Source organism: Schistocerca serialis, chromosome 2 (assembly GCF_023864345.2).
Source record: "Schistocerca serialis cubense isolate TAMUIC-IGC-003099 chromosome 2, iqSchSeri2.2, whole genome shotgun sequence".
NCBI classification, from domain to species: Eukaryota; Metazoa; Arthropoda; class Insecta; order Orthoptera; family Acrididae; genus Schistocerca; species Schistocerca serialis.
Genome location: NC_064639.1, coordinates 508,636,210 through 508,651,098, shown reverse-complemented (window position 1 = coordinate 508,651,098; position 14,889 = coordinate 508,636,210). Strand labels below are relative to the sequence as shown.

The 14,889-nt window shown below is 44.4% G+C and overlaps 1 protein-coding gene across 1 annotated transcript in view; it reads right to left on the bottom strand.

The window, feature by feature from the left end:
* The window catches only part of LOC126456157 (vesicular glutamate transporter 3-like), a 176,683-nt gene that overhangs the window by 23,221 nt on the left and 138,573 nt on the right, over positions 1–14,889 (bottom strand). The window contains 1 exon segment of the mRNA XM_050091911.1: positions 5,110–5,195. Coding sequence (XP_049947868.1) covers positions 5,110–5,195 — 86 coding nt within the window.

The following is a 14,889-nucleotide window of genomic DNA, read 5'->3' as shown; positions in this document are numbered from 1 at the left end:
ACTTTGTAATCTTATTGAGATCTAAATACTTGCGAAGGTTTCTATTAGAAAGTACTTAATTCTAGATAACTGATATTGTTGTAGTGACCTTAAGTCCAGAGACTGGTTTGATGCAGCTCTCCGTGCTACTCTATCCTGTGCAAGCCTCTTCATCTCCGAGTAACTACTGCAACTTACATCCTTCTGTATCTGCTTCGTATATTCATCTCTTGGTCTCCTTCTACGATTTTTACCATCCACGCTTTCCTCCAATTCTAAATTGGTGATACCTTGATGCCTCAAAAAGTGTCCTACCAACCGATCACTTCTCTTAGTCAGGTTGTGCCACAAAGTCTTCTTCTGTCCAGTTCTGTTCAGTACCTCCTCATTAGTTACGAGATCTACCTATCTAATCTTCAGCATTCTTCTGCAGCACCACATTTCGAAAGCTTCTATTCTCTTCCTGTCTAAACTATTTATCGTCCATGTTTCACTTCCACACATGGCTACACTCCACACATTTCTGAAAAAGACTTGCTGACACCTAAATCTATACTCGATGTTAACAAATTTCTCTTCTTCAGAAACGCTTTCCTTGCGATTACAAGCCTACATTTTTTATCCTCTCTACTTCGATCATCATCAGTTATTTTTCTCCAGAAATAGCAACTCATGAACTACTTAAAGTGTCTAGGTAATTGTATCATCTGCAAAAATTGTCGAGGTTACCGTTAATATTGTGTTCCAGGTCGTCAGTATACAACACGAACATCAAGGGTCCAGACTCTCTTCCCTGGGGCATGTCTGAAGATACCTTTTCATGCGCCATTAACTTCGCATTTAAGATAATATGCTGCCTCGACTCTACTACGAAATACTCCTCTATTCAGAAATTTCCTTTGATAAGGATGCTGAAGATTGTATGTGCAGATCGTTTTGTATCCCGCCTGGAAGGCGGCGCGTGGGTCTGCTGCTGTAAACTGAAGGGTAGGCCGAATGTAGGAGGTGAGTAGGAGCAGATGAGGTAAGATTCTCGGTACAGTTTTTTACGGGAAAGTACATTTAATAGAGAATATTAGTGAATGACATGCGTAGCTTTGCAACTGAAGAGCCCGTAGGTGCAAAACCGTATTCCCGTAGTAAGTAGTACAAAGTCTCAATAGCAAGCCAACACCCTCTGAAGTTGAAGTGACGTTTCCAGGCCATCTGCTCTAGATCAATTGGACAGAATCTACAGCGGTGCTCGTAGAGCTGAGCAGAGCCTGCTAGAGGGCGCTGTCGTCGGTATCTGTCGAAGTGCCAACTTAAAAACTTGCCCATACGCCGTGGCATCGTAGCTATCGATACCACAGATTGCGTAACTAACGAGGAAGTACTGAATCGAACTGGGGAGAAAACAAATTTATGACACAATCTGAATAAATGAAAGGATTGATTGATAGGACTCATTCTGAGGCATCAAGAAATTGCCAGTTAAATATTGGAGGGAAGTGTGGTGCGTTAAAATTGTAGAGGGAGTCCTAGGTATGAATACAGTAAGCAGGCTGAAATGTGAATGTAGTTTGCAGTAGTTGCTCTAAGGTAACGAGGCTTGCATAAAACACACTAGCGTGGAGAGCTGCATCAAACTAGTCTTGGGACAACAGCAACCCCATATGATGGTACTTCTGTTAATAAGTGTTGCTGTAGTGCTGGTACTCAGTCAAAAGCGTCTCAGAAGACACTAAATGCCGCATCCATCTGATTCCCTCAATCCACGGTTTTCAGAATGTCGTGTGACAAAATCGCTAGTTGGGTTTAGTATGAGCAGTATTTTCGGAATATATATATATATATATATATATATATATATATATATATATATATATATATATATATATATATATTCGGCTAACCGATTCTGTTCGAAATGTCTGAACTTAGAATATTCAACAACACATTGACGCCGGCCGGGGTGGCCAAGCGGTTAAAGGCGCTACAGTCTGGAACCGCGCTACCGCTACGGTCGCAGGTTCGAATCCTGCCTTGGGCATGGATGTGTGTGATGTCCTTAGGTTAGTTAGGTTTAAGTAGTTCTAAGTCTAGGGAACTGATGACCTCAGATGTTAAGTCCCATAGTGCTCAGAGCCATTTGAAACATCTATAGAACCCCGTCAAGAGCGTGTCGTCATCAGGAAAAACAAAACTGGTTTTCTACGGCCCAGATCATGGAATTTTAGGTAGCTTAATCAGGTAGGTAGGTTAGAGAATTTGAAAAGTTAGATGCAGTGAGAATTAAGGAATGCGGTGGTGGAAGGAACAGTGCTTCCGGTCAGGTAGGGGTTATAATTGTTTCTTCCGACCTTGCGTATTTCGTCAGTTTATATCTGTTCTCTTACTAAGAAGTGATGACATGAAAAGAGGACAATGATTTTTACACAACGATCCCGAGAAAGGTTTAATGGTTGGATATTGCATGGATATTGTGTTTCGGAATTAGTGATTCTAATAAAATTTAGTTCAAATGGTTCAGCTATAAGGAAGCATCTTAAGCAACGTAGTACCTGGTTGGAACTAGATGGAGGGCCTGTAATCTTGTTGCGAAAATAGACTGAAGAGCCAACGAAACTGGTATAGGCATACGTATTCAAATACAGAGATACGTAAACAGGCTGAAGACGGCGCTGCGGTCGGCAACGCCGATATAAAACAAGTGTCTGGCGCAGTTGTTAGCTTGGTTACTGCTGCTACAACGACGGGTTATCAAGATTTAAGTGAGTTTGATTGTGGTCTTATAGTCGGCGCACAAGGGATGGACACAGCATCTCCGAGGTAGCGATGAAGTGGGGATTTTTCCGTACGACTATTTCATGAGGGTACCGTGAATATCAGGAATCAGGTAAAACATCAAATCTCCGACATCGCTGCGACCGAAAAAAGATCCTGCAAAAACGAGACCAACGACGACTGCAGAGAAGGGTTCACCGTGACAGAAGTGCGACCCTTCCGCAAACTTCTGCAGATTTCAATGCTGGGCCATCAACAAGGGTCAGCGTGCGAACCATTCAACGAAACATCATCGATATGGGCTTTCAGAGCCGAAGGCCCATTCGTGTACCTTTGATGACTACACGACACAAAGCTTTACGTCTCGCCTGGGCCCATCAACACAGACATTGGTATGTTGATGGCTGGAAATATGTTGCCTGGTCGGACGAGTCTCGTTTCAAATTGTAACTAGCGGATGGACGTGTACGGATATGGAGACAACCTCATGAATCCATGGATCCTGCCTGTCAGCAGGGGACTGTTAAAGATGGTGGAGGCTCTGCAATGGTGTGGGTCGTGTGCAGTTGGAGTGATATGGGACCCCTGATGGGTCTAAATACGACTCTGACATGTAACACGTCCGTAAGCACCGTGTCTGATCACATGCGTCCATTCATGTCCATTGTGCATTCCGACGGACTTGGGCAATTCCAGCAGGACAATGCGACACCCTACACGTCCAGAATTGCTACAGAGCGGCTCCAGGAACACTCTTCTGAGTTTAAATACTTCCGCTGGCCACCAAACTCCCCACACATGAACATTATTGAGTATATCTGGGATGCCTTACAACGTGTTGTTCAGAAAAGATCTTCACCCCCTCGTACTCTTACGGACTTGTGGACAGCCCTGCAGGATTCATGGTGTCAGTTCCTTCCAGCACTACTTCAGACATTAGTGGAGTCCATGCCACGTCGTGTTGCGGCATTTCTGCGTGCTCGCGGTGGCCCTACACGATATTAGGCAGGTGTACCAGTTTCTTTGGCTCTTCTGTGTATTAGCAGTAGTGCCGTTGCCTGTATAACAAATGGATGCCATGAAAGTGTTATTTTGAACTTATAAATAGTTCAAATGGCTCTGAGCACTATGGGACTTAACATCTGAGGTCATCAGTCCCCTAGAACTTAGAACTACTTAAACCTAACTAACCTAAGGACATCACACACATCCATGCCCGAGGCAGGATTCGAACCTGCGACCGTAGCGGTAGCGCGGTTCCAGACTCAAGCGCCTAGAACCGATCGGCCACACCGGCCGGCTTTGAACTTATAGTCCCAGTGGCGACAGTCCCATAGAGAATCAAAAGCTGTAATCAGAAACGTTGTTAATTATTATTTAACATAGTGGTGATTAATGTTAATTATATTGTTAGAACAACTAATTGAATGAACTAAAATATATTTTACGATAATTAGGAAAATGTTACACATTACAAAATGGTTACCGCACCTGTAATGGAAAATGGCGTCAAGAGGTAAAACGGAAGCGTGTCTCCTTCCCAGCGGCGAGGGAGACGTCAAAACATCATTTATTTAAACAAAATACATCACAGAGCTTAATTAAAGATTCATAAACGCAGCTCATCGCTGCTCTGTCGGTATGGGATGTTTCAGGGTAATGCAGGAGTAGGCCCAATAATGAACAAAGAAAAATAGAAATTCGGATACTTTACTATGATTAGAATAGTGAACGCATTATCGTAGCAAGGCAGACACGAAGCCAAGAGTTACCACCGAAGTACAAGTTTATATGCAAACTGAAGAATTTGAAAGAATGTGTGATGAGCTGAAATAAATGATTCAGATAGTTAAGTTAGATGAAAATTTTGTTGTGATGGGTGACTGGAATTCGGTAGAAAGAAAAGGAAGAGAAGGAAAGATGGGAGAACATGGATAGGGGAAAAGGAGTGAAAGAGGGGGACCCCTGGCACAATTATGCACACAGCATAATTTAATCACCGTTAACATTTGGTTTAATAATCACGAAAGAATATTCTTTGTTGAGACTTTCAGAGAGAACATTGGGCAACGTTGGACTGATATAGGGAGAGGGAACGCAATAGAAGACGAATGAGTGGCTTTGAGAAATAAAACAGTGAAGGCAGCAGAGAATCACATAGGTAAAAAGATAAGGCGTAGTAAAAATCCTTGGATAACTCAAGAGATACTAAATTTATTTAACCGAAGAAGAATAAAAATACCGGGCAACACGGGACTCTTAACACTGAGACTGACAAGAAATCCAAAATGGATAAGCAGGAATGGCTGGAAGATAGATGCAAGGCTGTAGAAACATGCATGACTCCCCCTTATCATTACTTACGTTTTGGTAAGTAAGCGCCCCGACGACTGCCGGAGAGATGAAGCCAGGCAGGGTGCACACGACGTTGGTTAAACCAAGCAGGATGCCTGCAACACAACGGGTAGATCAGGGAAATCTAAAAAAAAAAAAAGTACTTATCTGTGATGTAGATCTTTCTCACCAACCTATCATCCTCTGCCCCCATAAAAGAAACCTGCAGTTTACGTTTCGAGTTACACCGATAGCTTATTATTTATACATCTAATCGCCATACACTATTCATTTTTAAAACTTAAAAATTTTTTACATCATTCAGACTGTAAAGTTACGTAGTTAACTTTCTGTTTGATTGAAGGCTAATCCAAATGACTTCTTTAGTCGTCTGTATTGATCTGTCACAGCTCCAACGTTCCTGCTGCTGACGAAAAGAAATTACCGCACGATATTCCACTTTATTAATGGATATCTTTTTTTTTTTTTTTTTTTTTGCTCTCTCCCGCAGCATGCTTTGTCTGGGGTATACAGACTTGGCAATAGTGAGGGCTGCAAACCATTGTGATTATAGTCGAGACGGTCTAAGAAAATCCCTGACAGCTTGCAGCACTGTTGCCGGCTTTCTACTACCAAGAGCTAAAGGTTGCACTCAGAAACAGTAGCTGTCTATGGAGCCCTGACAACACTGAGGCGTTACCAAAGGGACTTTTACAAAATCGCGTTACGTTACTGGTTGAGGTAGAGAAGCTGCAGCACCCAAACAACTGCAACTGCCGGCCTCTGTAACCGAGTGGTTCTAGGCGCTTCAGTCCGGAACCACGCTGTTGCTACGGGTCGCAGTCTTGGGCATGGATGTGTATGATGTCCTTAGGTTAGTTAGGTTTAAGTAGTTCTAAGTATAGGGGACTGATGACCTCAGATGTTTAAGTCCCATAGTGCTCAGAGCAATTTGAACCAACTGCAACTGTCAGGGATCAACTTACGCCGGCCCAATTATAGCTAAGGGGCCACAAGGAAAAGGAAAGCTTATAGATAACTAGCAGTGGTGTCTCGCGCAATATTTTGCCAATGTGCTACAATATCACAAAAATAAGCAGATCATGTTTCACCATGTTGTTATAATACAGTTGCGGTATTAGCTTTACCTAATGTACTAAGATCAAGTATTTTGTTTATATGTTTATGATTTCGCTTTGTTGTTAATGCATTTATATGTCATAGATCTTTCAATGCCCCTATACCTCATGCATCCTTTTCCGAATAACAAATATGTAAAGCCAAAAAGTCTACAGCAAACATCACACCACAGATACAATTTTTTTCATACTAAATTTACACGTATACTTACTTTTTTTACCATTGCCTACAGCCTTTTAACTTACATGTGTAGTATCATAACAACATTGAATATATTAAATTTTATGTATATAAATTGAACTGTTTAAATATATTTAAATTTTACAGTTAATAGTTTAACATTGTGAGGAATAAAATAAAACGAAAAAAATGATGGTAGCAGTGAGAACTGAACTTGTGCTGACGAGTGCCAGTTGGTGCACTCGTACATTGACCTATGGCACCTACATGTCAACTGCCCCACGAAATGCCGTGCTGCTCTAGGCCTCCAAAATACTTTACACGCACTTTCAAAGAAAAATAATGCCTTTGTGCTGTGAGCAACACAGCACTCGCACTGCCGGAAGGACATGCACTGTCAAAAACAGACAGTTGCAGCTCTTCTCTTAGTTGATCGTAGCATGGTCGACTGCGCTTGACACTAGTTTCTAGTCATCGCGACGAGAGCTCAAGAAAACATATTTTCGTCCATTTTATTTGCATACTAGCACATGTTCACAAGGAAATGGTGTAGTTTTAATGCAACTTTTGGCACGCTTTCGAAGGGAAATGACGCTATTTAACTTCGATGTATACAGTGTTGCTGTAGCACATGGACACATGATCACCAGCCGCCACTTCACATAATTCGTTCCAAACTTATTAACTTTATTCATGTTACAAAAATTTTTCCCAAAAGAAGTAGGTTGTACAAGGGCCCATCTTCTACTTTCTGGGAGGAAATGAAAGATGAATAAAGAAACAAGAAAATTCTAGAACGAACGTTAAGGAGTGGGCCGCCATCTTATCAATGATGGACTACATGCGGCCCATGGGCCACGTTATGTGCGTACCCGTGCTGTGGCAACGTCTCTTGACCTGCGTTCTCGGGTTACATGGACGTCACTGAAGGGTTCCACAAAGTCACGTGCTTTTTTTCGTAACATTCAAGAAAGTGACTTAAAAATACAATAAAATTAGCACCTTTATGAAATTAAAAAAGTATGTATTGCAACAGATATCTCCAATTACTCAAATGGCTCTGATCACTATGGGACTTAACATCTGAGGTCATCAGTCCCCTAGAACTTAGAACTACCTAAACCTAACTAACCTAAGGACATCACACACATCCATGCCCGAGGCAGGATTCGAACCTGCGACCGTAGCGGTCGCTTGGTTCCAGACTGAAGCGCCTCTTCAATTACTAATTTAGATAGTCGGTAGAGATGCAACACCGACAGTGAATAAGGTTGTATCATCAGAGACCAGGCGGCAAGCTAGCATAAACTCAACAACAACTCGACAACGGGAGATCAGTCCAATGAGTGATTATGGAAGGCCATTCCTACCGCCATCGTCGTCCGCCTCACACTGCACCCACATCTACTGCCGTCCGTGTAACGGTATCGCCTTCTCACCAGAAAGGTGAGCCACATCTTACTTTGTAACCTGTATGTATGATTGGTACTCCTGGATCACGCGATGTACAACAAGATGCATTTTCAGAGCTTTGTTTCAGCTCTTGTTTGTGCCCAAATTACTTTAACTCCCTCTCTCTTTTTCACTCGTCAGACCAAGCCGTTCCGGTCTTCTTCGGTTTTTCTACCAGACCAACCGCCCAGTCGCGAATTTTCTGCCTAAACGTTTTTTCTGTCTGCTACATCAAGTTCGCTATTTCCTGCTTCATCCAGGATCTCTTTACTGCACGGATCCATTTTAGTGTTTCAGTTTTTGCTTGACTGCGAGTTGCGTAGAAGTACACAAGCTCTCTTGTTAATGTAGTTGGTTTCATTCTTTTACACTGAAGAGCCAAAGAAACAGGTAGACCTGACTAACATCGTCCAGCACCCCCGCCAGGAGGCAGAAGTGCCGTGTCACGACTTGGTATGGACTCGAATAATATCTGAAGTAGTACTGGAGAGAATTGGCACCATGGCTCCTGCAGAGCTGTCCTTAAGAGTACGGGGGGGGGGGGGGGGGGCGGGGGGGGTGGAGATCTCAACACCACGATGCAAGGCATCCCCCGGATATGCTCAATAATATTCCTGTATGCGAGTTCGGTGGCCAGCAGAAGCGTTTAAACTCAGAAGAGTGTTCCTGGAGACGCTCTGTAGCAATTTTGGATGTGTGGGGTCCTGATGCAATTACCCAAGTCTGTCGGAACGCACAATGAACATGAATGGACGCAGGTGATCAGACAGGATGCTTACGTACGTGTTATCCGGCAGAGTCGCATTTAGACGTATCAGGGGTCCTATATCACTCCAATTGCACACGACCCACACCATTGCAGAGCCTCCACCATCTTGAACAGTCCCCTGCTGACCGGCAGGGTCCATGGATTCATGAGGTTGTCTCCATACCCGTACACGTCCATCCGCTCGATAAAATTTGAAACAAGACTCGTCCGATCATGCAATATACGAGTATTTCCAGTCATCAACAGTCCAATGTCGGTGTGTCATGCAGTCATCAAGAGTACACGAATGGTTCGTATGCTGACACTTGTTGATAGTCCAGCATTGGAATCTGCAACAATTCGCGGAAGGGTTGCACTTCCGTCACGTTGAACGACTCTCCTCAGTCGTCGTTGGTATCGTTCTTACTGGATCTCTTTCCGGTCGCAACAACGTCGGAGATCTGATGTTTTACCGGATTCCTGACATTCATGGCACACCTGTGAACTGTTGGTACGGGAAAATCCGGACATAAGCGCTACCTCGTAGATGCTGTGTCCCATCGCTCGTGCGCTGACTATAATACCACGTTCAGGCCCACTTGCATGTTGATAACCTGCCATTGTAGCAGCAGTAACCGATCTAACAACTGCGATAGACAGCACCGTATTCTGCCTGTTTAAATATCTCTGTATTTGAATACGCAGGCCTATACCACTTTCTTTCGTGCTTCAGTGTAACACGCCAGCGGAATTTCAACATGCATTTTTTTCATACCGGAATGTTGGCGTACTTTCCAATCTCTTTATTTGCTCTTAGTTTGTAAGTACCCTTATTACTTTTTGTCTTCTCTGTAACGGCTCAAACACTGACAGCTGGGACCGCAGCCCAGCAACCGAAACCAGTCCACAGTCCACTGGCCAATGCCCTGCAAGATGAGCAGTGTTAGCAGACACGGCTTCCACAGCCGGTGCTCCCGCAAGAGGGATGTCACACGGACTCCTGTCGAATGATGGATCGACCTGCCGATTACGCCGCACCTGCTCATCGACCCCGCTGCGGGTGTGTCGACGCGGCCTCTATACAGGGAGGGGACCGTCCGCAACTGTCAGCTCGTCGGAACGGGATTTAAACCAGCAGGACCAGCCTGTAGGCAAGTCGTCAAAGCTGGGACGTTCGATGACGCATTGTAAGCCTCAAAGCTGATGCGGTTTTGTGACAACGAATTTCACAACCAGTCTTCTCCAGCCAGTTTGCCGGATGATTTCGCTTAAACATCTGAACTGGGGAACTCTCTCGATTTTCCTGTATTTATATTTTCTAATTTTGAGTGTCAGGCAGTTGCTAGACACACATTTTTGTTTGTTTCGATTGATAATTAGAGTCCTACTCTTTCTGCTGCTTTTTTAACGACTTCCATTTGTTTTTGTGCAGTCTAAATGTCCTGACATACAATCGTCAATTGGTCTGGAAAACCTAAACAGTCCATCCTGCTATAGGTTCTTTTTCATTCGACTGGTTCGTCAGCTTTAACCTCTGATTTTAGCTTCTACCACTCTTGAATTACTCTTTTTAAGACACTGCTGCAGAGTAATTGCGACAATGCATCACCTTGTCTCCCATCTCTTTTAGTTTGAAAATGTTCCGAAATATCTCCTCTGAATTTTATTTTACCTCAGATATTGTGCAGTTTACTGTTTAACTGGCTGGCTGAAGTGGCCGAGCGGTTGTAGGCGCTACAGTCTGGAGCCGCGCGACCGCTACGGTCGCAGGTTCGAATCCTGCCTCTGGCATGGGTGTGTGTGATGTCCTTAGGTTAGTTAGGTTTAAGTAGTTCTAAGTTCTAGGGGACTCATGACCACAGACGTTCAGTCCCATAGTGCTCAAAGCCATTTGAACAATTTGAACTGTTTAACTAAAAATTACAGTGGTTCTGAGGTCCAGAACTTGTTCTTTCAGCATGTGAAGGAGACAATTACTGTACAATATATATATTATAATCTACGAAGGTACAAACTACACTCCTGGAAATGGAAAAAAGAACACATTGACACCGGTGTGTCAGACACACCATACTTGCTCCGGACACTGCGAGAGGGCTGTACAAGCAATGATCACACGCACGGCACAGCGGACACACCAGGAACCGCGGTGTTGGCCGTCGAATGGCGCTAGCTGCGCAGCATTTGTGCACCGCCGCCGTCAGTGTCAGCCAGTTTGCCGTGGCATACGGAGCTCCATCGCAGTCTTTAACACTGGTAGCATGCCGCGACAGCGCGGACGTGAACCGTATGTGCAGTTGACGGACTTTGAGCGAGGGCGTATAGTGGGCATGTGGGAGGCCGGGTGGACGTACCGCCGAATTGCTCAACACGTGGGGCGTGAGGTCTCCACAGTACATCGATGTTGTCGCCAGTGGTCGGCGGAAGGTGCACGTGCCCGTCGACCAGGGACCGGACCGCAGCGACACACGGATGCACGCCAAGACCGTAGGATCCTACGCAGTGCCGTAGGGGACCGCACCGCCACGTCCCAGCAAATTAGGGACACTGTTGCTCCTGGGGTATCGGCGAGGACCATTCGCAACCGTCTCCATGAAGCTGGGCTACGGTCCCGCACACCGTTAGACCGTCTTCCGCTCACGCCCCAACATCGTGCAGCCCGCCTCCAGTGGTGTCGCGACAGGCGTGAATGGAGGGACGAATGGAGACGTGTCGTCTTCAGCGATGAGAGTCGCTTCTGCCTTGGTGCCAATGATGGTCGTATGCGTGTTTGGCGCCGTGCAGGTGAGCGCCACAATCAGGACTGCATACGACCGAGGCACACAGGGCCAACACCCGGCATCATGGTGTGGGGAGCGATCTCCTACACTGGCCGTACACCACTGGTGATCGTCGAGGGGACACTGAATAGTGCACGGTACATCCAAACCGTCATCGAACACATCGTTCTACCATTTCTAGACCGGCAAGGGAACTTGCTGTTCCAACAGGACAATGCACGTCCGCATGTATCCCGTGCCACCCAACGTGCTCTAGAAGGTGTAAGTCAACTACCCTGGCCAGCAAGATCTCCGGATCTGTCCCCCATTGAGCATGTTTGGGACTGGATGTAGCGTCGTCTCACGCGGTCTGCACGTCCAGCACGAACGCTGGTCCAACTGAGGCGCCAGGTGGAAATGGCATGGCAAGCCGTTCCACAGGACTACATCCAGCACCTCTACGATCGTCTCCATGGGAGAATAGCAGCCTGCATTGCTGCGAAAGGTGGATATACACTGTACTAGTGTCGACATTGTGCATGCTCTGTTGCCTGTGTCTATGTGCCTGTGGTTCTGTCAGTGTGATCATGTGATGTATCTGACCCCAGGAATGTGTCAATAAAATTTCCCCTTCCTGGGACAATGAATTCACGGTGTTCTTATTTCAATTTCCAGGAGTGTATTTTTAATGTAAATTTTTTATCCGTAAGAATTAGTTTCAAATTAAAATATGTCACAGGCAAGATCTACTTGATCTGAATCCTGCTTGATATTCGTCAGTTTTGCATTCAAGTTGTTGTTATGATCTATCCAGGAGACAATGAGGCAGAAGTTTGAATGGAACAGGAAGAAGGGAATTCATTCCCTCTGTAGTTACTAATATCCGTTCTGTGTCTCATTTTATGTAGTGGATGTTTCAATGCAGATCTCCAGTCATCCGAAATTTTCTCAGTTAGACAAATGTTTTCTTTTAGAACTTCCGGCCGGATGATTTTACGAGTTATGCAATAGTTCAGTCTTAACTACATTCTTTGTCATTTTTAATCTTCTAATTTCTCTAGCAATTTCCTCTTCATTTGTTGCTTGTGCATTTGAATTGGTTTTTATGGGACTTTCTGGAGGAAATCTTTCTGTTGGCTCAGGCCAATTTCTATATATTTTTTAATATGTCCATTTTCCTTCCTCAAGCAGAGATTTTGGAGTTGGTACCCACTCAGCTTCCTTTCAAAAACTTTATAAAAGGTTATCCTCACATTTTTGGAACTCTTCTCCAATTTCACGGATCTGACGATTCTCACACTGTCGTTTCGTTTGTTTAATTTATTTTGGAGCTTCTTTTCTAGTTGCCAGGAACTTGTCAAGTGGATTTTCTGATTTGTTACTATTCCATGTCTTGATGCCTTGTGTCGGCATTTTACTGCCTGTTCACAATCTTCATGCCACCAAGGATGTTTCTCCAGCCTTTTTAAAGTAATTTGGCTTTGGGCAGTTTTGATAAACTTACGAAGTCTATAAAAAAAATTCCGGAACTTTGCCCACAAAATTTTTCTACGCTTACCTTTTACTTATTGCACCTGGTCGCCTTCGAAATACTCTCCTCCACAGCTGATACACCGCTCCTAACGCCGTTCCACTTCCGTAAGCAGTCTTGGTAGCTGGATCACTCGAAGCGCCATCTGTGAATTTTCCTTTATCTCGTCTATCGTTGCAAATCTTAATCCTTTCAGAGGAGTTTTCAACTCTGGAAATAAAAAAAGTTCGCAGGGGCCACGTCTGGAGAGTATGGAGGATGATGGAGCACAGTGATTTCGTTTTTCATGCAATAGTCACGTACCAACAGGGATGAATGTGCTGGTGTGTAATCGTGATACAAGAGCCTTGAATTGTCTCGCCACATTTCAGGCCGTTTCCTTCTCACATTTTCTCGTAGACGTCGCCACAAGTCCTGATATTACCATCGATTAACACTTCTTCCTTGTGGCACAAATTCATGATGAACTAATCCTTCAAAATCAAAGAAAACTATCGGCATGGCTTTGACATTTGACCTGACCCGACTAGCTGTTTTTGGTTTTGCAGAGCCCTTCCCTACACATTGTGAAGACTGAACCTTGGTCTAAACATCATAACCGTAGGCCCACGTCTCATCACCAGTTATGATGTTCCTAAAGAACATCTCGTTCTCATTTGCGTGATTCAAAAGCTCTTCACAAATTGGGAGGCGAAGGTTTTTCTGGTCTTGACTTATGACCCGTGAGACGAACTTGGTGGCAACGCGTTGCGTTCCAAGACGCTGTATCAGGATTTCATAACATGATCCAACTGAAATGTCACAGTCTTCTGCAACTCTCGGACAGTCAGTCATTGACTGGCACGCGTAATTTCGTTGACGTTCGTAACACGAGCGTCGTCGGTAGGCGTCGAAGGGCGTCTAGAACAAGGGTCATCTTTGACTTCCGTCTGAACCACTCATACGAGTCCGGCTTAAGCACTCATCACCATACGCTTCCTGCATCATTTGGTGTGCCTCTGCAAAGGTTTTCTTGAGTTTCACGTAAAATTTAATGCAGCAATTCAGACGCGTTGCTCTTCTAACCCTGCCATCTCGAAATTCGCAAACGTTCTACTGAACCTACAGCTCTGAACAATAACAGACATACTACAATGAGCCTTCCGGAAGTTACAATTAAATACAGGAGTGTGCAGGGATGCCAACCGCTTTTCGCTCCAACACACCATTGGCACGGAATACGAATGTTACGGAGTTTTTTGAACAGACCTCGTATGTTTGAATTTTTCCCAATTTTGTGCCTGTGATTTGTCTGGTATGTTAACAGCAACGTTTAGATTTTACTAGTATCAGATTTAGGAATTTCTGACATCCTTTTGCTGAAGGCTTGGGTGTTTAAAATTTGGTTTGTCTCGGCTTAGATAGTGAGCTGTGCATGGTCGTACCGAGAGGTTTGCCAGATGGGCCCCGGTCAAGGCGCAGGCCCACAGGAGCCGTAAAAATAGTGAAAAAAGAAAAAGAGACGGTTCAAGAGTTTACTGGTAGAGGTATTTGACTTCTCCTACTCCTCGTGTTCCTGTCATCTGCGTTCTAGAAAAGTCCTCTCAACCGCCAGTGACTGTAAACGTAGTATTTGTCGTCACAATGTCATTTCTGTCATTTAGTCCGACTGGAATAGAAAAGAAGCGACTATTACCGAACAGACGTCTATCACTGATGTGGTTTATATAGAAAAAGTGATGTTGATTCACATTGCTGTCACCTACACAGCTCGCTGATGTTCAGAAAAGGACTTCTTACTGCTATATCGTTACGGCATTGTAGGATCTCTATAGGATTTCAAAGGTCGTTGAGCAGGAACTGAAGAAAATGACAGTTTCTTCCTGTGTGGGTCCCAGCCTCGACGTAATTTGTCAATGATGAAACCATTTGACATAAAAAAATGTTCAAATGTGTGTGAAATCTTATGGGACTTAACTGCCAAGGTCATCAGTCCCTAAGCTTACACAATACTTAACCTA